Source organism: Podarcis cretensis (genome assembly GCF_951804945.1).
Source record: "Podarcis cretensis genome assembly, chromosome: 13".
NCBI classification, from domain to species: domain Eukaryota; kingdom Metazoa; phylum Chordata; class Lepidosauria; order Squamata; family Lacertidae; genus Podarcis; species Podarcis cretensis.
In genome coordinates, this window is record NC_137182.1 from 33,414,052 (window position 1) to 33,438,862 (window position 24,811).

Sequence of the window (24,811 nt, forward strand, 5' to 3'; positions counted from 1 at the left end):
GCAAACATTACGTTTTATTGCTGGGAGGTGGTTGCTCAACTGAAGCAGAAGAAATGTAGGGTAGCTACCTACACATCACCAGAAAAGAGGCAAAAGAGGGCACATGTTTGCATAAAATCAGCATGTGCTAACTCAGCTTGCAAGAAAAATACTCTGCCCTGAGCTTCAGCCCTTCCCCTAAATTAATCTGTAATTTTATCTGTTTTTTCTGGCCAAGGTTCAGCAGTACTGAACCTGCTCTCACCATGCCAAGAATAAAAGCGAAACAAATACCAACGGCAGTTGGGTTTCTGGTAGTCAAGGACAGAGTGTTTTAATCACGATCGTGATTTCTTCTAAATCCAGGAAAAGGTAACTTCTTCCTTGTATTTTTTTTTAATTAATATTATTTTATTGTCGAAGGGTGTGACAGCATAGCTGCTTTTATGGGTAATTCAAAGGGCATTATCACAGTCAGCAAGTGGGATTTCTTCACATGATCATCCCCTTGAGCTTTTTCACCATTCACACAATGTAAGGACACAATACAGTCAAAATTATTGACCTAATATAACCCCCATTGTTGTCAGCAGGAACATTAAATGTATACTTGGATATTCTAACCTGAAATCAAATTGGATTAAAAATGTGATTAGATTATGTCTCAAATTACCTTTTTCTGAATTTCTTAAGCAGTTTTATATATAATTTGCCTGTAGAAGAGAGAGAAGAAATGAAAGAGAGGATATGTGGAACAGATTTGAAGAACGTGAGCTACCTACAACTCTTTAGTGGGAGGAACTGAAACAGATACCAAAGGGGAGGGCTGTATTCACACACCCCACTTCCTCTGCATCTAGTACACTACCCCTGTTGGTTGGGGAGGTGGTCTACACACAATGTTAGCCACTATCCATATCTATCCTGTATAAAATGCTGCATTTTAATGCATTGCTCTCTTTCTCTCTCGTTTCTCTCTTTCCCCAGCAAAATACATAGAAGTTACGTTTGAGAAAGCATCCAGGAAGTAGTTATTTTCCCAATGGATGAATGTGCAGTTCTCAGTACTGGTGTGAGGTATGTGTACTTTGCAGAGGTTTGTATTACAGTATGTTTTCTAACAGCCAACAAGAACCGGACCTTTTAGTGCTCGCTAATGTGTGCATTTTTGTACACAGGTTTTGGCTGGAGAACTGCATCACAAGAGTCAGTGTGAATTTTGAAGGATGGCTGCGTTTCAGTTTGTGTGTCTTTTTAGCAAGTGCAGATTAAGTAAATTTGCATTGAAATATGCACCAAACCAAATTTCTCTCCCATCCCTACCCAATACTATATAACAATAAAACAATCAGATTGAGGGAGGCAACCAACTACAAACCTAATCCCTGTAGATTTATTTACTGCATGGTTTCAGGAAGACAGAAAATAAAAATGTATCCATTTCGCTTCAACTCCTGAAAGCTGCCCTCCCTCTATAAACTGCAAAAAAAAAAAAAAAAAAAAAGCTTTACATGGCTCTTGCTCCAGACTGACTGGATTCCTAAGCAGCAGCAGCAGCAGCAGCAGTCCTGTTAGAGGGCAGGAATGCTCTGCAAAATATTGTTTAGGTCACCATTTTTCATGTGGTAATGTCCTTTATTGTCACGGCAATACCTCAGAAAGTGCATGACAGGATTTCTTCTTCAAAACCCCTCAACATCCAAAACCTCCCTAGCTGTGGAATGCCAGCAGATATTATTGTCGTTGATTTTGATACTTTTGTCGTAATCATTATTTTACATTTCTCTTCACTCCCCCCGCCCCGCCCCACTTGTACTTTACCCTATGGTCTGAGGTCAGATTTCAACAATGTAAAAATGCATTATGAAAAGTCAGTTAAAACATTTTACAACCAGAAAATAAGATCAGCCCCAAAAGCAAATATCTGAAGCCTCAAAGGCCAAGATAAAGAGACGTATCTTGTTGTGCATATTAGCAAGAAGGACTTCTAAATCCCTGCTACATTAAATTTCCACATGGAAGTAGCTATTGACAAAAGGGAGTTTTTTTAACAAGCAACAACAAAAACTTCACAGAATTAAAACATATTATTTTCCTTGACTTTGACACCTGGATTGCTATGATTTGTTGGGGTAGATGGGGATGTAACAGAGAGGGGCTTCAAAACACAAAGCATTTGCTCCTAATTATGTTTGTTGGTGCTGTTGCTCATATTTCAGATTGGAGCTGTCTAAAGAAGAATGGGGGTCCATAAACCTCAAGAAATTGTCCATCTCATTCTTGGTTCTTTCTACATTGTAGTCCTGGCACTGATCCCTTCATCAGGTAAAAAGTGTAGAGAAGCAGCTGCAACATAATGTTATGTTACCATGGACTTAGCCAAGAAGGACTTTTAGGCATGTTGTGACACAGAAATCAATGTGCGCATGGGGTTCTCATTGGTGGATCTTTGCAATTTCTCCTTTCCTACTTGACAGTGGAGAAGCAGTAGCAGAATTTGGAAATGTGTCTGCCTCCATCTTGGTTGTGTTCTCATTATACAACTGATTCTCATGGGGAAACTAGGAGCTGCAGAACAGCTAATTAATTCTTTTTGCCTCCCTACATCTTACTCTCATTTCAAGTAGGAGTAAGCAATGACATGTTCAAAGACAAGGTGGGGCAGTCACTGTTAAGCAGGAGGATGTCTCAGTAACGGATGAGGCGTGAGAAGAGTTCAGTGAGCAAACTGCAGTTTTGCTTGGTAGCAGCCTAACCTTATACTGAATTCAGACCACTGATCCATCTATCTCAATATTGTTTGCACTGACTGGCAATAGTGAGGCATCTAATCATAGCCTGCATTTTTATCATTTTATCAAGGCTTATATTTTGATCAGGGCCTGTATTTTAAAATGAGCTTAAAGATTTTCAAATGTTTTATGCCAGGCAGAAGACCAGCTGCCTAAGTACTTTGGCAAGATGTTTATCCTCCTGGACAAGGGGGCCCCCTGATTTATAGCAGAAAACAATTCTCAAAGTCGTAAAAAGGGAATTACAGGCTGGGAGCCAAGGTTACACTGACCCTACATATTACAGAATATAAAAAAGCTGAAAAGAAAACATAATTAGGAGTTGGTAAATAGTAAAATAAAACCATGTGCCTCCCATTAAACTTGAGCCATATTTTCCTAAGGTTAAAAGGCCAAGAGCAAATAGAAAAGCAGCTGGCTTGGCTGGAGAAGAAGGTTTATTCTTCTAAAAAGCTATCTATGATAATGTATGAAATATATTGGCTTAAATGTAATTATGTAAAGGATTTAGAAACTAAGAAATGTTAAATCCTTATGCTAGATTCTTATTTCATATAGTTGGAAGAGACCACAGGGGCCATCAGCCCAGCCCCCCTGCCAAGCAGGAAACACCATTAGAGCACACATATGGTTGTCAGGCCTTTGTTTAAAGACCTCCAAAAGAAGGAGATCTTTCAATGATGATGTGAACTCAAGATCCTTGACATCTGTTTAAGAAATTTAAAACTATTAACCATCTGTTTTGGAGGGCAATAGGGCAAGGAGGGCAAGAGGTGAGCTGGTAATTAAGGTTCCTTGTTGAGACAAATGTAAGATATATGACTACTTATTTGTCAGTTATAGATAGAAGAATATATAGCTTTTTGTTTCCCATAAAAGGCAAAAAGGAAATGGGTGTATCTTTTGTGATTGGTTCTAGCAAACAGCCAATAGGAATTTCAACCAGGCTGATTGGACAGAGGCAGCCACAGGAGGAGCAAGGGGGCTGGATTAAGGAAATATAAGTGCTGGCCATAATGGCAGGAGGCCAGGCCAGAGCTTGGTAACCATATACCACTGTGCCTCACATTTATTTGTCTGACAAATAAATTATTATTTTAATTTCTCTATTGCTGCGTTGAATATTTCATTCCAGCTAAGCGTTAACCACAAGCAGGGTGCTACAATAGCTCTCCTGAATTTCAGACAGGGTTCTCTCCCAGCTCTACCTGCCAATGCTGGAGATTGGATCTCAGACCTGCATTCTCCACTATTGAGCTACACACACTCACCTCCTTCATACAGATGATTTAAAGGCTTTTCCTGCTTCTGTCATCTCAGCTACCTCTGCTGCTGAGGCTATGAACTTATTTAAGACCTTGACTGACAGATTGCAATACCACTTGAGAACTGAGATCAAGAGTAGTGGCTCACAAAGATCGTTGGGATCTTCCAGCTGGTTTGACAAAGAGTGCAAACAGGCCAAAAGCCAGCTGAAGAGAGTCTACTGTAAATACAGGAACTCTAATAATAAATTATTATTATTATTATTATTATTATTATTATTTCCCTGCACATCTGGCTGGGTTTCCCCAGCCACTCTGGGCGTGTGATGGGATGATGAGCTGCTTGTGCGTAAAAGCTTAGTCCCTCAGAGTTTGCTCAGTTTAGCTAAGCTCTGTCTTTAGTGGAGCCCTTAAGCATGGCTCCTTCAATCGCTGGCAGAATCCAACAGTGGGCGTCTACGGAATCTACTCCAGCATAAAAGCTCCTTGACGGAAACGCGTCGTCTGGATTCATGGCACGACAGTTTCCGGCGAGGAGTGGGTGTACCTATGGGAGGTCCTGAGACTTCTCCGCTGTTATTGCTAGAAGATTCCCTGAGCCATCCCTTCGCTTCCCTCTCTCTCTGATCTCCCATTCTGCCCCTGCTGGTGCCTTCCTCCGCTGCTGGGTCTCTCCTGACTTCTGAGAGCCCCTCCACCTCCTGTCTTTCCGATGGCAGTTCCCTGACATCCACCTCCCCTCCAGGGCCCCCTTCACCCCCTCCCGCCTCCTCCCCTACGGGCGGTGAGGATGGAAAACCCCTGAAGGAACACTCCTCCTCATCCGAGGACTCAAACACTTCTCGCCACTGCCTCCCGTCTCTTCTCCCTAATTCCTCTTCCTCGTCGGAGTCTACTCCCTCCTCCACCCCTGACTCTGGGAACCCTTCAAACTCCCCCTCCTCATCGGAGGTGCCGAAGTGTTCCCTCCTGAACCGTGCCACGGGCTGAGGTTTCCTCGGGAACCGTTGATGAAACGTTTCTATTAAAACCTCGTCATTGACCTCCTCTGCCAGTACCCATGTGTTTTCTGACTCCGCTTCCCCTTCCCATTCTACCAAATACTCTACTTGATTCCCTTTCCACCTGGAATCAATGATTTCTGCCACATGCATGTTGCGTTCCCTTTCTTCTATGACTGGTGTTTGTGTAACCTCCCTCTCACGTTCTCCCCACTCTCGCCCCTCTCGGTACGGTGACAGTAAGGACCTGTGAAATACTGGATGCAGCTTCATATGGTTGGGCAATCTGAGTTTGAATGCTACCAGGTTGACCTGTTGTATGACCTCAAAGGGTCCCAGCTGTTTGGGTCTCAATTTCTTACACCCTCCCTTGAACGGCAGTCCTTGGGTGGATAGCCACACCCGGTTCCCCACCCTTATGGTTTCACCTTCCCTTCTGCTTCTGTCTGCTTGCTTCTTGTATTCTTCCTTGGCTCTCTCTAAGTTGAGTTGGAGTTGCCGGTGGATCGCTTCCATCTCTTCAACAAAGTGTTCCGCCACCGGGACACTCCACCTCTCCCCTCCTTCTCCTGGAAATGCCCTGGGATGACACCCATAATTTGCCAGGAAGGGACTCATCCCTGTGGACACATTCTCCGCGTTGTTGTAGGCAAATTCCGCCAGGGCCAACTTATCTACCCAATCATTTTCTCTGTCACTTACATAACACCTCAGGTATTGTTGTAAAATCCCGTTTGCCCTTTCTGCCTGCCCATTTGTTTCTGGGTGCCTGGCAGTTGAAAAATTGACTTCCACGTGCAGTAAGCTCATTAGCTTCCTCCAGAACCTGGAAGTAAATTGTTTCCCTCTGTCTGAGACCACCCTCAAGGGGGCGCCATGCAATCTGAAAATATGCTTTACAAACAACTTGGCGGTTTCTTCCGCTGTGACTGCGTGTGAACAGGCAATGAAATGGCACATCCTAGTTAATAGGTCTACCACCACCATGACAGCTGTTTTCCCTTTGGATTTTGGCAGATCCGTCATAAAATCTATGGATACCGCCTCCCATGGCCTTTCTGGTGTGGGTAAGGGTTCCAATAGCCCCGCTGGTGCCAGCCTCTCCCCTTTCGCTCGCTGGCACCTGTCGCACCCCCTAACATATTCCCGTACGTCTTCCCTCACCTTGGGCCACCAAAACTCCCTGGTAACCAACCACATGGTTTTGTGCTGCCCGAAGTGCCCCGCTGTGGGGCTGTCATGTAACTGCTTGAGCACTTTGCCCCTCAGTTCCCCATCGGGTATGTACAGTGCCCCTTTGTAATACAACGCTCCGTTCTTTTCCTCAAACCCCCCTGTGTTCTCCCCTGTCCCCCTGAGTTCTCTGAGTTTCGCTTGGGCATATTCATCGTTCTCGGTACCCTCTACCAGTTCTCTTTGCCCCACCAATGCCACCCCACACACCCAGTGGTCCTCGGGGATGATATGCCTTTCCTCAGGCGCTCCCTCCCCCTCTAAATACTCAGGTTTTCGGGAGAGAGCGTCCGCCCTGACGTTCTCTGGTCCTGGTACGTAACGGATTTCAAAATGGAATTTAGAGAACTCCTGGGCCCATCTCACTTGTCTCTGGTTCAGTACTCGGGCAGTTCTCCAGTACTCTAGATTTTTGTGGTCGGTCCGCACTTGGACCTTGTGCTGCGCCCCAATCAGCAAGTGTCGCCATCTCCGGAACGCTTCATGAATGGCGAGTAGTTCTCGGTCGTATACGGTGTAGTTCCTTTCAGATTTGTTCAACTTCCGCGAGAAGAAGGCACACGGTCTCCATTCCGAAGTATCTTTTCCCGGCTGTAGAAGCACGGCCCCCACCGCTCTGTCTGAGGCGTCAGTCTCCACTCTCATCGGTTGCTGTAGATCCACGTGCAAAAGTTGTTCTTCCGACGCAAACGCCTTCTTTAATCTTTCGAACGCTCGCTGCGCCTCTTCTGTCCAAACAAATTTCTTCTTGCTGCTGAGACAATCAGTGATGGGTGCCGTTAAGTGGGCAAAGTTCTTGATGAACTTCCGATAGAAGTTTCCGAAACCCAGGAACCTTTGCACGTCCTTCTTAGTTTTCGGTGTCTTCCATTCCAGTACCGCTTGAACCTTGCTAGGATCCATGGCCAATCCCTTGTCTGACAACCGGTACCCCAGGAATTCCACCCCTGCTAGCGTGGCCTGGGTTCCTACTTGGGCTTCCCTTTCCTTGCAGTGTGCCAGGCAATGCGCTGACCCAAATGAGACTACTCTCTGGTGCCATCCCACTAGCGGATCATGTAGCGCTAGCCAGCTCATCCCCAAAATGATGGGCGCTCCTCCCAAGGTGGCCACATTAAACGCTATCAGTTCTGTGTGCCTTGCCACCCTCATTATCATTGGGACAGTCTGCTGGTTCACTTCTCCTCCCAACAGCGCCCTCCCATCAATCGTGGTCACCTGCAAAGGGTTACTTAAAGGGATAGTCTGTATCTGGTGTTCTGCTGCAAACTCCTTACTCATAAAATTACAGGAGCTGCCTGAGTCCAATAGCGCCTTTCTCTTTAGTGGGTGTCCGTTTGGCAGCTCTAGCAACACCTCTACGACAAGCGCTGGTCTTGGGGGTTCCGGCGTGGGCACATTCACTGCTCTTTGGCCTGGCTGCTGTGCCCCGATGCTGGCAGCCAAGCGTTGGCTTTTACTTGCTCTTTAGCTCCCTCCTCCTCCCCCCCAACAGCTCCCGCCATCCCTTGCCATTCCTTTCTTTACGGACAGACTCTGGCAAAGTGACCTGGCTGTTGGCAGAGAAAACATTTCTTGGCGCTCTTTCCCTCCTTCTTCCGCCCTTCACTGGGGTTTGAAACTGCGCGCGCGCTGTTCCAATTTCCATCGGCTCCGCTGGCGGGGAATGCTGCTCGGGAATCTCTGGAATGCGGAAATCCCTCCAACGTTCCCCCTTCCCTTCCCGCTTCTCCAAGGCTCTCGCCTCCTGGCGTGTTCCTATGGTCAGCGCGGATTTAGTCAGCTGGTCCATAGACTCCGCCCTGGGCGCCCGGGAAAGTTCATCCTTCACTGCCGAAGATAGTCCTTCTTCAAACAGCATTTGTATCGGTTCCGCCGACAAATCCCAACCCAGTTTATGGATCAGCATGGTGAACTCAGTCCAGTACTCACGGACAGATCGGCTCCCTTGTTTACACCCCATTAACTGTCTGCGCACCACTCCCTGCTCAATCTCGCTGGAAAACATCAGATCCATGGCGCGAAAAAACTTCCTTGTGTCTTTTAGGGCGTCATTATTAGCTGCCATCAGGGGTCTCACCCAATCTTTCGCCCCTTTTTCGAGATGGCCAATCACAAACGCTACCCTCGATTCCTCATCAGGAAAGTCATCAAACTGCAGATTGAGGGCATATTGCATCTCTGTCCTAAAGGCTTGATAGTTCCTGGGATCCCCCCAAACTTCTGCACCAATCCTGGCACCTTCCTTGAGAGTGGGGTGGCCTTTCCCTTTTCTGCATCCTGAGCCCTCCTCTCCTCGAGCCTAGCCGTTTGCATCACTAGCTGGACCTCCAACATCCTGTACCTTTCTTCCAGGCTTGGACCCGCTCCAGCTCCTCCCGCTGCTCCAGCTCCGGCTGGGTTGCTCATGATGCCTCTCCTTGCACAAGCTGCTTTCAGAGACTGTCGGATTGCTGTGATGGGATGATGAGCTGCTTGTGCGTAAAAGCTTAGTCCCTCAGAGTTTGCTCAGTTTAGCTAAGCTTTGTCTTTAGTGGAGCCCTTAAGCATGGCTCCTTCAATCACTGGCAGAATCCGACAGTGGGCGTCTACGGAATCTACTCCAGCATAAAAGTTCCTTAACGGAAACGCGTCGTCTGGATTCACGGCGCGACAGTTTCCGGCGAGGAGTGGGTGTACCTATGGGAGGTCCTGAGACTTCTCCGCTGTTATCGCTAGAAGATTCCCTGAGCCATCCCTTCGCTTCCCTCTCTCTCTGATCACCCATTCTCCCCCTGCTGGTGCCTTCCTCCGCTGCTGGGTCTCTCCTGACTTCTGAGAGCCCCTCCACCTCCTGTCTTTCCGATGGCAGTTCCCTGACAGGGCGGCACCCAACAGAATATTTAAAACACAATAAAACATCAAACATTAAAAACTTCCCTAAACAGGGCTCCCTTCAGATGTCCTCTAAAAGTCAGATAGTTGTTTATTTCCTTGACATTTCACATGAAGGTGTTCCACAGGGCGGGCACTACTACCAAGAAGGCCCACAGAGTGTTTGTTGTGGGGGAGGAAGGGAAAGGAGATTGTTAGCCGCTTTGAGACTCCTGAAGGGGAGTGAAAGGCGGGATATCAAATCCAAACTCTTCTTCTTCTTCTCTGCCTGGTTTCCTGTAACTTCACTTCTCACAGTGAGGGAACCGCCAGAAGGCCCTCAGAGCTGGACCTCAGTGTCCAGGCTAAATGATGGGGGTTAAGACACTCCTTCAGGTATACTGGGCCGAGGCCATTTAATTCATACCTTCCCCGATAATGATAATCAGATAGTGTAGCCATCAGCAAATAACCTCAAAATGAACCTTAAAAATGGTATTCAGTACAAGTGCACCAAACGTCTGTAGACAAGTCTGGCCCATACATCCAGTGAGAGACTTGTAAAGGCTGCCTGTTCCTCTCAATCAGAATATTCCCCAATCTCACCGCTCACCTCCATGTACACAAAGTCATGTGGAGGGAAAATATTTGCCCCTTCTGTAAGGAATCCAAACCCCAAGATGTACCATTTGGGAAAACCTTTCAACCTCAGACATGGTGATGCTGTTGTTGCCTTCAATATTTGTGATTTTTTTCCAGACCATTTTGAACTGAACTCTGCTCTATTTGTCGTTGGGTATGTGGGGCAAGATGTCATCTTGCCATGCCAGAGCTCTTCTGGGGCTCTGCCACAAAACGTGGAAGTTCAGTGGAAAAAAACCGTAGATGACAACACGGAGAACATCTACCAGTTTACAGCTTTCACTGGCCAGGAAACATTTGGTCAAGGCTATGAATCCAGGGCAGTGTTTGCCACAGAGGGACTGGACACTGGAAATGTTTCCTTGATGCTGAAAATGGCCAAAAAGTCTGATGAAGGAAGCTACAGCTGCATTGTCAAGACCAAAGACTGGGGTGCTCAGACCCAAACTGTTCTGGTTGTTGAATCTTCAAAAGGTATGAATCACAAAGTAGGACGGGCACAGAGGAAATAGCTCAGGCCTAACTTTGCATTTCTGGTGTAAAATTTAAAGCTACAGAAATCACCAGAGGTGACCTCTCCTTCACAGATGACAGTCCTATTTTCAAACCCTCTCTTTGAAAAGCTTCCCAGCCCAAGACTGGTTTAAAGATGAAGAGCCATAAGAGGGAAAGCAGTGGCCTTGAATTTGATCATTAACAGTTAGTGACTGCTCAGCAAACTGAGCAGGAACCTGGGTCATCTATTCACTAGGGTGAATTGGATACTATTTCTGATTAAATTTTAGCAGTTAGTTCCAAATTTGCATCTATGCTTATAAAGTTGCACAATGTATTTTATCTTTTTTGGTTGGTTCATGTGGGCATGGGAGGGGGGTAACAAATGAAAACAGGCCCCCTTACAACTATATTTCCCACTACTCTCTTTGCGACATCATAATATAATCAGCAAAGAAAGGACCTGGCTGAACTTCTGAATAATGTGTTACCATAGTCCTCTCCATTGTCCTCCATGAGTTCCTGCTGCCACAACTGATACTGATTCCCTGGATAGATGTCAATGACTCCAAAAATCTCAGAACTCAAGTGGTTCCATTTAAAATGGTTAACATTTTTAAAATAACTGCTGCCTGATCAATTAGAAACCTATTTTTAATCAATGGAAAGGTTTTCAGTTGATTAATCATATTGCCTGATTGTCTGACTATCATAACATATAAAAAGGCATCCCTTATTCTCTGCCATTTCTTTCTTTCAGGCAACAGTACCTCAGAGAATTATTGTTCCTGCACTGCCTTTTGGGTGATGTTTGTCTTTCTTCTTCTCGCTCTTCTCGCTCTTGCAGTCACTGTTTGGGCATTCATACACAAAGGTACTGTATAACTCACTCTCTCTAATAGTGAATTCATGTGAGGAGTGGAGTGGGGCCAACTTGCATAAAATATTGGGGGCTCCAGGTAAGCCCCTCTCCACATAACTGATCACAAGACGCAGTGTACACACACCATTTGCATGGCAATGCCTACCAATTGGGGGGCAGCCCCCTCAAATATTTTATTGGGGGGCAAAGAGCCTCAGCCCCTAGGAGTTGGCTCCTATGAGTCCAGATAAGATTGCAGCCAAAGCAGAGACCCAAGAGAGATTTATCTACATGATCAGAGTAATTACAAGGCAATGGTGGACCTTGGTTTTTCACATTTCAGTAGTCTCCCGTGTGACACCGAAATCCGGCCTTCTGTAAGACTTCATAGTTGTGTCACCTGCTGCAGTGTCCCAGAATCTCTGTGCCCAGTGTGGCCGAACCAGTCATGCTCCCCTAGATCTGCCTCTGCACAAGGTCTGCAGATGTACAAAAAAAATTCAACGGAGGGTACAATCCCCCACAAATGGCTTATAGCACAGATGACTAATCTGTGATTTTAACAGTACTGTAGCTTGATTACAATTCCCATCATCCCTGATGATGCTGGCTGAGGCTAGAGTCCAGCAATATCTGAACAGGCACAAGTAGACTACCCCAATCCACAGAATTTATCCACTCCTACATCCTTGCCTTGGGACTTTTACTGTAGAGTCCTACAGCTCTATATTCCGTAGTTAGTTGCAAATACAAAAATCCATTAGGGTATTCTATTCTGGTGGTGCCCTTAGAAGCCAAGCTAAATTGGACTTCCTTGTGATTCCCCCCGACCCCTGCCCCACATCTCAAGGTGCCAGAGAAAAGGAAACTCTCTCACGGAATGAAGAGCAGAGTGTTAAAGAAGAAAAAGGGGAAATAGAGGAAGAAGAAGGTATGTCTTGTAAAATCTGTCTGCTTGTAAACAACCATTTGATCAACTGAAAACACAGCCACATATTCAATTTTTGTATTTAAAAGGAGAAATATGAACCATCAAGATTACCCCTTTGCTAAACCAAGAGGCATTTTCTGCCAGCCTGAGCCCCACATTAAACCTGGGACATTATCTGGGGTGCGGGTAGGTGGTCCAAGCACCTCCCTGTAACTGATTTATGGGTTAGGGACTGAATAGAAACAATGCCCTGTGCTGAATGGAGACTTGATCAGCTCTGCTTGATCAGAGCAAAGTGGTGTGAAACAATGTCTCCAGAATCACACCATCAACCCACTCTACGCTTAAAGCAGGATGGTGCTTGTATACACCCAGCAACTATGCCACTCCTAATGGTATTTGTGGAAAGTCCCTCAGTCAGTCAAATTCCTGCTGTAGGCAGGCCACTCACCCTGAGAGACCTGGATCATTCCCTCTGTTAGGAGATTGGTGGGCCATATTGCTTAGAATGAAAACCATATGCATTTCTGTTTTTTAGGACTATTTCCAGAAAACAGAACATTGCAGGAAGAAAAAAGGTATGCCTTATAAAATGTTTCCGCTTTCAAACAACCATTTGATCTGATTAAAATATAACCCTATATTTCATTTTCCTTTTGTTTGTGACAAAACACGTTGTGTTCTGCATAGTTGTACTTTGAAACGCATGAAAACAAGGTAGACTTTCTTTCTTTTTAACCTTTACTAAGTTATTGTAGCGGTACAATAGGAGATTCCACAAAACAGAACACCAGAGAGAGAGAGAACACCACTTGCCTGTTGAATAAAATAAATTGCCAATAAACATACTTTTAGTTATAATCAGCAGAATACAAGACAATGAGCTTGAGTGGTGGGAGGGAATCAGAAATTTCTGCACACTTTGTATCATGCAGCATATTCAGATGGTCCTGTAAAGAACAGCCCAAATCTTCCTTTGTAATCATCTTTCAGTGAGAACACAGAAGCGAGTGTGCACTCTTCTTATTTGTAATTATATGTGTAATGCCAAAAGCACATCTGGAGGGTGAAATCTGAACGTGGATATACCTTAACTCCATCTTCTCCTTTTATAAAATCTAGTTACGAGATTCTCACACTCTGGACTATTGAACTGGGGTGTTGTTTAGGGGGGGTTTGTTGCTGGGGAGGGACGTTTCGCCATTCATGGGAGGTTTTTTGTATCTTTGTTTTGTATCTTATGATTGTTGATCTTGTGATGGTTTATCTTATGAAGAATTGTTTGGTTTGGTTTTATACTCGTTGATGTTCTATTAATTGTTTATGAATACCTTAGTTATGTTAAGAAACTGGTGTCTAGATTGAGAAATGTTACGTGAATGTCTTCCCTGGCCCATACTTTCCCCTGTGTTACTCCAGCCAGTAAATATCAGCATTATGAGCACGCACAAATAGCCCTTTCGGGGCTGCTTTTCTCTCTTGGGGGGGGGGGTTTCATGCCTAGTATTCTGGAATTCTAATTTTGTAGAAGTATAGGAGATTCAGAGACAGACTAGATGTCTGCCTGTCCTGTGTCTGCAGCTAATGATTGCTGTCAGCAGGGGAAGCAACCCTGTCGGGCAAATCCCTCCTGTTAGGCATGCCACTAACCCTAAGGGACCTGGATCGTTCTCTCTATTAGGGGATTGCAGGCCATATTGCTTAGAATGAAAACAATAAGCTTTTCACTGTTTGCATTTCTCTTTTTAGTACGATTACAAGAAAACAGAAAATTGCAGAAAGAAAAAGGTATGTCTTATAAAATGTTTCTGTTTTTAAACAACCATTTGATCCAATTAAAATATAACCACATATTCCATTTCTCTTTCTTTGTGGAAAAAACACATGAAAGAACACATGAAGATTGGAGGGTTAAGGTGCACATTGGCAGGCATTCCTTTAGTTAGGGGCCTTAGATTAAGCCACAATGATGACACCAACACAGAGTTTTAAAGATCGCTGGGCCTGAAGGTTTTGTTCATCACTCAATCACCATCTGCCATTGCCTAGGTTTCCCTCAGTTTTGTAGCTTGCCTTTGTCATTTTTGTATTAAAAAATAAACCATCAAGATTATTCCTGTGCTATGAAGCATTTTCTGCCAGTCTGCGCCAAACATTAAACACAGGACATTATCTGGGGTGGAGTGTTCCAAGCTCTTCCCTTAACTGATTTGTGGGTTAGGGGCTGATGTCAGAAACCTGGCTCTCCAGGACCCAGCAAATGAGGCAGGAGATGGGGTAGGAGAGGAGAGTCAGCGACCAGAAGAGACAGGAAGCTTGTCTTTTCAAAATGACACCCCGTTTCTAGACCTGGCACTCCCTTATCAATGGGAGATGGAGGGCTGGAAGAGAGCCCAGACGAAGACAGTCTGCCAAGGGGTCGGGTGACTCGACTCCGGAACCACTCTCTAGTGACAGTGATGGAGAGCCAATTAACACTCTCAGTCCAAAGTCCCAATGTTGAGCACACCTACAGGAAGAACTTAAACACAGAGGCAGGCTTAAGAGGTTTTGGCATGGATCTTGTTGGAAACATAACCAGAAAGACTCAGATTCGAACATCTTTGATGTGTGGTGGATGTGTGTGAGAGCAGCTCTGTGAATATGCTTGTAAATAAAACTCAGTTGAACTGATAACCGTTCCCATGCTTACTGGACTGTTCGCTGCTGACGATCATTATAGCTGAATGGAAACACTGTCCCCTGCTGAATGTAGCCTTGATCAACTCCTCTGTGACTCTCTGTTGGTAGTGAGAGACTAAGCTAAGTCTGATTGGGTGCCCCACTCCATGCATAGTTTCTATGGTGTTCTGTCTTACCTATTAAGGACCAACACCCCAGTATCTACTGCATCTTCTTATTCAGATCTCTTAACTGCCACATAACTACTCTACTTGGACTTCCTTGTCCACTGCTCTGGTCCACAGCTGAGAAAACAAAAGAAACCCTGCAGCTGTTGCCATTTCTTTTTGGCTGGTCCTAATGAAAGTATTAAGGGACACGGGTGGCGCTGTAGGTTAAACCACAGAGCCTAGGACTTGCTGATCAGAAGTTCGGCGGTTCGAATCCCCGCGGCGGGGTGAGCTCCCATTGCTCGTTCCCTGCTCCTGCCAACCTAGCAGTTCGAAAGCACGTCAAAGTGCAAGTAAATAAATAGGTACCGCTCCAGCGGGAAGGTAAACAGCGTTTCTGTGCGCTGCTCTGGTTCACCAGAAGTGGCTTAGTCATGCTGGCCACATGACCCGGACGCTGTACGCCAGCTCCCTCAGCCAATAAAGCAAGATGAGCGCCACAACCCCAGAGTCAGACACAACTGGACCTAATAGTCAGGGGTCCCTTTACCTTTACCTTTAATGAAAGTATTGCCCAATTGTAGATCTGGTTGTTTCTTTTGATGCACTAACAGAGTTACCTTTGTTTTTCACGTACCTTTTAGATTTTAAATTAAATGTTAGATGATGTAATTCATGCATTCATCATTATATTTCTGTGCTGCTTTTCACTCACATGAGTCACAAAGTCGCTTACAAACAATAACGTAATAGAACATCACAATCACAACATAAAGCACACAAAATAATTTACAACTCATCAGTAAAACAACCACTTTCTATAACAACTAACAAAACAACAAAATAACTAACAAAACAGATTAAACAGCAGAACCACAAAGAAGTCATAATCTAAAATTCACAAAGCATGACAGCACTCATAATCCACAAAACAATATTAACAACATTAACAAACAGCAAAAGGAAACTAAGCACTGTTGAATTCATGCACACACACTGCCCCACCCCCCTTGACTCACAGGCTGGATCTATATGCATCAAAGAAGCTTCAAGTTTCAGTTAAGTGCATTGTAAACTTTTTAATGAGAAATCGGCTTAGCAAAAACGGGACTCCACATCGCCATCTGGTGTCACAGTGTTATATTGCATATACTATGAATACAAATCGCTTTTTCTTTACCAATCTAGCCGAGTCCATAGTCTTCCAGTCAATTCATCGAAAGACATATACAAATAATGCCTATACCACACTCAGTGGTATTTGTAGAAATCCCCCCGTCATATCTATGCCACTCACCTCAAGGGACCTGAATCATTCCTTCTATTAGGGGATTGGCAGGTGATATTGCTTAGAATGAAAACCATATACATTTCTCTTTTTTAGGACTACAGTATTACAAGAAAACAGAAAATTGCAGGAAGAACAAGGTATGCCTTATAAAATGTTTCTGCTTTCAAACAACCATTTGATCCAATTAAAATATAGCCATATATTCCATTTCTCTTTGTTTGCGGCAAAACACATGAAAAAAGTAGGTATCAGTTTGGAGGGTTAAGGTGCTCAGCAGTGGGCATTCATTCAGTGAAGGGCCTTCAATTAAGCCACAATGATGATGCTGGCATGGAGTTTTAAAGATTCCCTTGATCACCACCTGCCACTACCTGGATTCACCTCAGTCTTCGTCATATTCACATTCAAATTACACATACACACACACACCATCATGATCACCTCTGTGGTGTGTGGAGAAGTGCTGTGGGCCAGCTCGTTGGATAGCTTGTGCCAACATTGCTGGTTGTTATGTGAAAAGAACTACTTACTAAGAATTACTTTTCTTCATTCCTTTATTCACAGAGTTCTGAGAGGCCTGTTCCTTCAGACGTGAGAACAACGTACTTTTTTCTTTCTTTTATTAGACTTTATTGAGTATTTGCAGAGGTACTTTGGGAGATACCACAAAACAGAACACCATAACATAACAAAACGAAACAAAAAATATGGGAAGAACCACTTGTCTCCTAAATAAAATAGTCAATAAACCAAACGCTCCAGCTCCAGGGGGCTGAGGCTCTGTGAGTTTTCCCAATCTTTTTTTTAGGGGACTGCCCCTCTCCCACTGTTGAGGCCGAATGTGGAGCCAGGCACAGAGCAAGCTTCATGTCAGAGCCCCCTCCATGTTCTTTGGAAGATGACGCTTCTGCAATAGACATACTTGTAAATATAAGTAGCAGAATACAAGCAAAGACAATGGGCTTTAGTGGTGGGAGGGAATCAGAAAGTTCTGCACACTTTGTGTTGTGCCGCTTATTCAGATGATCCTGTAAAGCACAACCCAAATCTTCCTTTGTCATCATCCTTCCAGTCCCAAAAGGATGCAATAAAGATCCAGGAAATGCTTTTATTTGCCATCAAAAGCTGCAGGTGAATTTGTTTTTGTTTTGTTTTTTTAAAAAATGTAAATGGAGGAGATTCCTCTGCAGCACTGAAGAAAATGTCCAGACTTTTTTTATAAAAAAAACAACAAAACACTTATGTTAAATAGTGAAATAGTGAATTGCTGGATGCAGGTTGGTGCCATCTTACAGTGGTACCTCGGGTTAAGTACTTAATTCGTTCCGGGGGTCTGTTCTTAACCTTAAACTGTTCTTAACCTGAAGCACCACTTTAGCTAATGGGGCCTCCCGCTGCCGCCGTGCCACCGGAGCACAATTTCTGTTCTCATCCTGAAGCAAAGTTCTTAACCGGAGGTACTATTTGTGGGTTAGCAGAGTCTGTAACCTGAAGCGTATGTAACCTGAAGCGTATGTAATCCGAGGGACCACTGTACTAGTATCTGCCTTGCTTGTGTGTGCTTTTGTGTTTAAAACCACATGAATGTTCTCTCCAATTCAGTGGATAGGATTCTAAAAATTAGGAGAAATATACGTAAATTAAAAGTAGTACTAGTAATAATAATAATAATAATGGGTGTCTCCCAACAGAACACTAAAAACGTGATAAAAGATCAAAGATTAAAATCTTCCCTGTACAGGGCTGATTTCAGATGTCTTCTAAAGGTCAAGATAATTGTTTATCTCTTTGACATCTGATGGGAGGGCGTTCCACAGGGCAGGTGCCACTACCGAGAAGGCCTTCCGCCTGGTTCCCTGTAACCTCACTTCTCGCAATGAGGGAACCGCCAGAAGGCCCTCAGAGATGGATGCTTCTTTCATTTGTCATCAGTGCTTTTTTTGAGGCGATATGCACTGGTACACTGTACTGCCACCTCTTTTCCCCCAGCCACCATCTTGACAGCGCCATTTGCTCTCCCACCACTTGCTTGCTCCCATACACACCTTGCTGCTTCCACCACCGCTGCCTTGCAGGAACGGCCTCCCAGAGGAACTTTGGCGCAATCCTTATACAATCTCAAAAGCGCCTTCCTCTGCTCTGATGCATCCTTTTTCCAGTCAGCAGACACCTTCCTGGAAGGCACTTTGGAGATCGTGAGGAAATATGTCCCATTGACCTCCATGGGATTTACTTCTGAGTGAAAATCCCTAGCAATGGGATGTTGAATTGAAATTTCTATTTATCACATGGTACAATGGCAGCTTGCTAAAAGTGGCGTCGTTGTCAAATTAATGAAATCTGTTTTCTTTACTTTGCAGTTGACGTGGTCTTCGACTCCGAGTCAGCTCCCTCACAACCGGAAGTGTTTCAGTCACAGGAAATATTTCTAAGCTTTTTTACTACAGTGATATGTTAACCCTTCATACCTTCATTGTGGCAGCACACATTTTTCCTGAAGGCAAATATTACTGGGAAGTGGAAATTGGCCAAAAAGAAAATTGGGACTTAGGGGTTGCTTCTCATTCTGTTCATAGAAAAAGGAAGGCAAAACTGCGTCCTGAGAATGGCTACTGGGTCAGAGGATCATAGGACTTAATGGTGGGAAAGATTACTGGGTCAGACAAAACCAAGGACCCATCTAGAAGTGACTGGAAATATTACAAATATAGGAATGTTCCTAAATAAGGAGAAAAGTTCCAGAACCCTATCTTTTTATGACGTCCACACAAGAAGTAAATTGCACACTTTCTGTATCTTCTGTCCTGACAAGCTTTATCCTGTCCTGTCCATGGGCCCGGTAACTGCAGAGATAGATCGCTGGAAAAATCCGTATTCCCTTGTTTGAAGATAAGCAGATTGTTCAGAAAGATGAGAGGAGGGAGTGCCACACCTTAGTTCCATCAGCATCATGGATGAATAATTTTGCATATACTTCTCACAGATAAGTTCTCAAACCCCAATAGCAAAGCAAGTCTTGACTTGCCTCGATGAACCACAATGTGTGAGATTATCCATAAAGAATGTGCATTTCTTGTGGATCCTGACAGTTATTCATGACAGATTCAATTTACTTGACAGTAAGACTTATCCAGCAAACATTGTAACTGGAGATTTTTAACCCAGTCTGTACAGTGGTACCTTGGTTCTCGAACTTAGTTCATTCCAGGAGTCCATTCGACTCCCAAAACCGTTTGAAAACCAACCCGCAGCTTCCGATTGGCTGCAGGAGCTTCCTCCACTCAAGCGGAAGCCACGTTGGACGTTCCACTTCCGAAAAACATTCACAAACCAGAACACTTACTTCCAGGTTTGCAGCATTCGGGAGCCGATTTGTTCAACAACAAAGCCGTTCGAGAACCAAGGTACAACTGTATATGTTTTGGGAATTAAATTGTGTGTTTTTTAATTAATAATTTTTTATTAATTTTCAATTACAGTCCAATAACAGCCTCATTATAACAATACCAATTTATAATACCAATCGTTCAAATACCAAATTATATAAATTTAGATAATTATATAATTATATAAATTATATAATTTAGAGAAAGTCCGTCCCCCCACATGCTAGATGTGATGGTTTCATGGTTTTCTTTACTTCTGCATTCAAAATCTTATTAATTCTAATTACAGTACATTCCAGTCATAATAATAATCCCTCATACAACAACTGCAGTATTAATAACTTCTATTTGTGCTGACACATTAAATGATTTATAAAACTACAAGTGAGGAACTCAAACTATATCCTATATCTTTCTGTGTGTGGCAATTATTCTGTCCATGGTGTTCCTTCCTGTCCTTGTAAGATGTTATGTCTTTCTTTCCCCCAGTTGTTGCTGTTATGCGTCTTGCCTTGGGTGAAGCTGATATCCCACTGTTCCAGAAATTTCTCATTTGCTCCTTCCCGTGCTTCATTGTTTTGCAACTTTAACAACAGCTGCAAGAGTCACTCTGTCCCAGTAAATATTACCCAGTAAATATTACCATTTTCCCTCTCAGCCTGGGAAGAAGAGCAGTCTGTCAAACTGCAAGTGACTCAGTAAAGAACCTTCTCAGTTCTTTGGCAGTTTAGAGACTCCTTTCATCCTTCCTCCCAGCTGAAGATATATGAGCAATTATACTTCTAATTAAATTAAATTCTAAGTCCACTAAGTCCACTAAGCATTATTCAGTTCACTTCATAAATAATAAAGGATGGGGAAGAGTCAGCTCTAAATTTCCATTGTATACCTTTTGCAAAATAGAGCTTCCCTCACTTTTTCCTTTTTTTGTGGTGGAAAGATACATGACCTGAGCTTAATAAATAGAGCAATGATGGGGTAAATGTAACTTATTCTTTGTTTTTGTTGCTTATATTAAATTGATGTTTTATTCACTGGTTTGTTGTTTCTAAAATGACATCTTGCAAGCTAATTTCAGGGCTCTCTTGCTCCAAAAGATACATAGGTATATTTCATTCAAGGAAGTACATAAAGAATCTGGGAGAAGCTGGTAAGACAGACCTTCTTCTTAGCACCCTGAAGAGCTATCGCCTATCAGTATGGACAATACTAAACCACACACTCAAATAGTCTTGAGCTTCAATAAGACACATTCATTGACAGTAATGTACAAAAAAAATCAACACCTTCTGATACTTAGGAGTCTTAAATGGGAAAGAACACTCCTTTCAATAATGTCACTGGCCCCATGTGACTCCTGTGTTCTGTGATGGTTTGAAGGAGGAGCACAAACAAAGTGAATTTCTGAACATGCATAAGTTTCTTGATGGGTTACAGAGTCCTTCAAGATCATGATTTTCAAATGTAGAAAAATCTACACACAAAACTATACGTGTGTAGATTCCTCAGTCCATGTTTAATGTTTTATTATGTTTTTAATATGTGTTGGAAGCTGCCCAGAATGGCTGAGGCAACCCAACCAGATAGGTGGAGTATAAACAATGAAATGATTATGATGTTCTTCTTGTATTCCTTGGCCTTCATTTGAGTATGTTAGCCTACCTAACTTCTGGTTGGTGGTGCAATTATATTAAAAGTCTGACAGTTACCTAAAGTACCTCCCCCCCCCCACACACACACACACATAAGACCAGAAAGATCACCAAGATTATCAAATAATCATCCAGCAGCACCCCAAAAGCAGGCATTCTCCATAGTGAGTCCAGGGTTTGGGAGTCCAGGGTCTAAAATTACCTAAACAGCACCACTGAAATTGTGAGATCAAGTTTTGGCCACGAGGAAAAGGCACTCTGTGCATGCTTGTTGTGACATTTCACAGAAGGAGTCTGGGCCAAAGATAAAAGAAGTGATGCTAAGTGGCTGAGCAACAATGGAGCTACATGACCAAGACCAGCTGTGGCTGCAAGAGATTTAAAAAAAAAATAATACACTGCTAATCAGACCATGAGAGTTTTTTGCACCTTTACTTTGGAAAACGTCTCCGATGTATTTTCCATCTGACTTTTTTCCCATTTAGCAAATACAGTAAGGTAAAGGTAAAGGTAAAGGTACCCCTGCCCGTACGGGCCAGTCTTGACAGACTCTGGGGTTGTGCGCCCATCTCACTTAAGAGGCCAGGGGCCAGCGCTGTCCGGAGACACTTCCGGGTCACGTGGCCAGCGTGACATCGCTGCTCTGGCGAGCCAGAGCCACACACGGAAACGCCGTTTACCTTCCCGCTGGTAAGCGGTCCCTATTTATCTACTTGCACCCGGAGGTGCTTTCGAACTGCTAGGTTGGCAGGCGCTGGGACCAAGCAGCGGGAGCGCACCCCGCCGCAGGGATTCGAACCGCCGACCTTTCGATCGGCAAGTCCTAGGCGCTGAGGCTTTAACCCACAGCGCCACCTGCGTCCCCAGCAAATACAGTAGTTGACATCAAATACCTGACAGCCTGTCATTTTAAAACTTAAACACCAGAGGGAGCTAAACACATACAGCTTGTTGCAGAATTGATTTTTATTTTTTAACAAATCTGACTGTACTTCTCAGGAGGCAAGTACTGTGTATATGAAAACACCTGTAACAGTCCAAAATTATTTTTATTTTAAAGCAGGGAGTGGAATTTGGATCAAAACCCAGCACAAAAGAGACTGTGCCTAATCCTTAACCTGCATGCATGCCCTCGCCACATTTCAAATGTGAAATTGCAGCAACACCCCAATGGCCCCACCTCATCCTTCAATTTATAACTTATTCAGTCACTTTTTAAAAAGAGCAAGATTCCTATGCCCTCATAGGTGGTTTAGAAATCATGTCACCTCTGCTCGGGAGATAATAAAATTATTATTATTAATAATAATAATAGATAGTAACACGGGTGGCACTGTGGTCTAAACCACAGAGCCTAGGGCTTGCCGATCAGAAGGTTGGCGGTTCAAATCCCCGCAACGGGGTGAGCTCCTGTTGCTCAGTCCCTGCTCCTGCCAACCTAGCAGTTCGAAAGCACGTCAAAGTGCAAGTAGATAAATAGGTACTGATCCGGCGGGAAGCTAAACGGTGTTTCTATGCACTGCTCTGGTTCGCCAGAAGCGTCTTAGTCATGCTGGCCACATGACCCGGAAGCTGTCTGCGGACAAAACGCCAGCTCCCTTGGCCTATAGAGTGTGCAACCTCAGAGTTGTCCGCAACTGGACTTAACAGTCAGGGGTCCCTTTACCTTTACCATCACAGAGATTTGAAACTTCCTAGTTCCTTTAGTTTCATCTTTTTCTTTTACTGTCCCAGGGGAGAAACTCGGTTTTTCTTTTCCAACAGACATTCAAGGTTCTGTGGTTACTACCCAGTCTTCATTGGGCTGTTTGTGTTTGTTTCTCGGGGGGAGGGGGGCTTAATAATTATTATTAATAATAATAATAGTTTTCCATACCTTGGGGTTCCCTAAAGCATATCCATACTTCTCTTTTGCTTCTTGGTGGCATCATTTAGCTCCAACCCTGTTAGGACACACTACCTGAGTTTGATATTAGGAGGAGTGATGAAGAAATCCAAGATTTTAGTATAGTCATGATTGCTAAGCAGCATGCCCACCCAGAAACAAAAGATAAGAGCAAAGACACAAGACTGTGCCTTTCTAACTTAGTTCTTACTTCATGCAAGATGGCAGGCTGTTACCAAGGAGGAACATAGCCCACTATTAATACTGCAAGCCAAACGTGGGGCTAAAGTTGGTTTTGATTTGTAGCCAGGAAACAAACAACCAACCATCAGATTCCCAGCCCAAATCCAGCACTTAATTGCCTACAGAAACCTTGCGCTCCTTTAACTTAAATGCAGGCATGCGGTCCTATTCAATGTTCAAAAGCTAAACAAACAATTTAAATACAAAAAGAGATGCGAGTTCCTGTCTATGCTACTATCGTTTGACGGGGAGGGATGAACATTTCTGCCCAATCAAAGCAAACATCCGAAGGTCTGTAGATTTTCCCCGAGCATCTAAACCAGGAAATGAACCCTGCGCGTCAGTCTACCCTTCCAAGTCTATGGCGATCTCATGTTCAGCCCCAGGGGCTTGTGGGAAGGCATCTCAGCCCCCACCCACCGAAGAAGTTAAAGAGCCTGTGCAGGTTTAAAGGCTCGTAGTAGCTGCAAGGCTGCAAGCCACACAAACCCGCTTAAGCAGCTGCGTGTGAAAGAGCACATTCACAAACCACGGGAAGAAGCAATTGGAAGCAGCCAGTTTTGTGAAGTCAGTGTAGTCCCAAGGCACACACTTAGAGATTTGGTGTTTTTTTTTAGGAAGGGATGTCGCACCAATGTATGAGGATAAAATTCAAAAAAAGTATTTGCACCACCTTTTCTGCACACAGATTGCTGCACCTGGATAGCTTGCACACTGTGTCCTGCCTGGATTATTTACTCCCTTTCTGGGAAACTAACACAGATGACTGTCAAATTAAAAAAGTCCTAACTTTGTAATGTTCTTTATTAAGCTCACTCACTCTGCTGTCCTGCAGATGTTCCTCATCCTTTCCATTACTCTCATTCTACTCTGGGCATTCTTTTGTTTCTAATCTCTTGCGCATATTCACCTATTCCTCAGTTTCAACTACAGTGGTACCTCTAGTTATGGAACTTAATTCGTTCTGGAGGTCTGTTCTTAACCTGAAACTGTTCTTAACTAGAGGTGTGCTTTCACTAATGGGGCCTCTTGCTGCCGCTGCGCCACCGGCACACAATTTCCATTCTCATCCTGAGGCAAAATTCTCAACTTGAGGTAACTTTTCCAGGTTAGCGGAGTTTGTAACCTGAAGCATTTGTAACCTGAAGCGTTTGTAACTCGAGATACCACTGTATCTGCTTTTCTTGTTTGTCCCCCATCACACATGCTGTGTAACCCCATCTACTTCCAAATCCCACAGAAATAAAAGTTTCCTCCATCCCTACCCCTTAAAGATGGAGTCTTGCAAACATAAAGTTGAACATATTTAATACAGTAATGGCAACCAGCTGCCTCTGGGCAAATTTGGCTTTAGAGCAGGAAAGTGTTAAAAAGAAATAAATCCAAACAGGAGGCATGCAAACAGCAGAAGAAACAGCAAGAGAAACTTGTGGTAGATCAGATGTTGGAACTTTGGGAGCAGTGAAACCT

The 24,811-nt window shown here is 43.9% G+C and overlaps 1 protein-coding gene across 5 annotated transcripts; it reads left to right on the forward strand.

Moving 5' to 3' along the window:
• Nucleotides 1-252: 252 nt before the first annotated feature.
• Nucleotides 253-20,595, forward strand: LOC307201447 (uncharacterized protein). Of its 5 annotated transcripts, none has more exons than XM_079950680.1 (11): nt 253-351; nt 967-1,056; nt 2,199-2,304; nt 9,883-10,239; nt 11,021-11,134; nt 11,973-12,053; nt 12,592-12,631; nt 13,803-13,841; nt 16,269-16,312; nt 16,740-16,777; nt 18,536-20,595. In XM_079950680.1, exons 3-10 carry the CDS (start codon nt 2,220-2,222, stop codon nt 16,745-16,747), a joined length of 768 nt encoding a protein of 255 aa, XP_079806806.1. In that variant the 5' UTR covers nt 253-351; nt 967-1,056; nt 2,199-2,219; the 3' UTR covers nt 16,748-16,777; nt 18,536-20,595. The 5 variants fall into 5 exon arrangements, with proteins under 5 accessions (XP_079806806.1, XP_079806804.1, XP_079806803.1 ...); XM_079950678.1 differs by having other exon boundaries at nt 16,740-16,766; nt 18,536-18,637; XM_079950677.1 differs by lacking the exon at nt 16,740-16,777.
• Nucleotides 20,596-24,811: the final 4,216 nt, after the last annotated feature.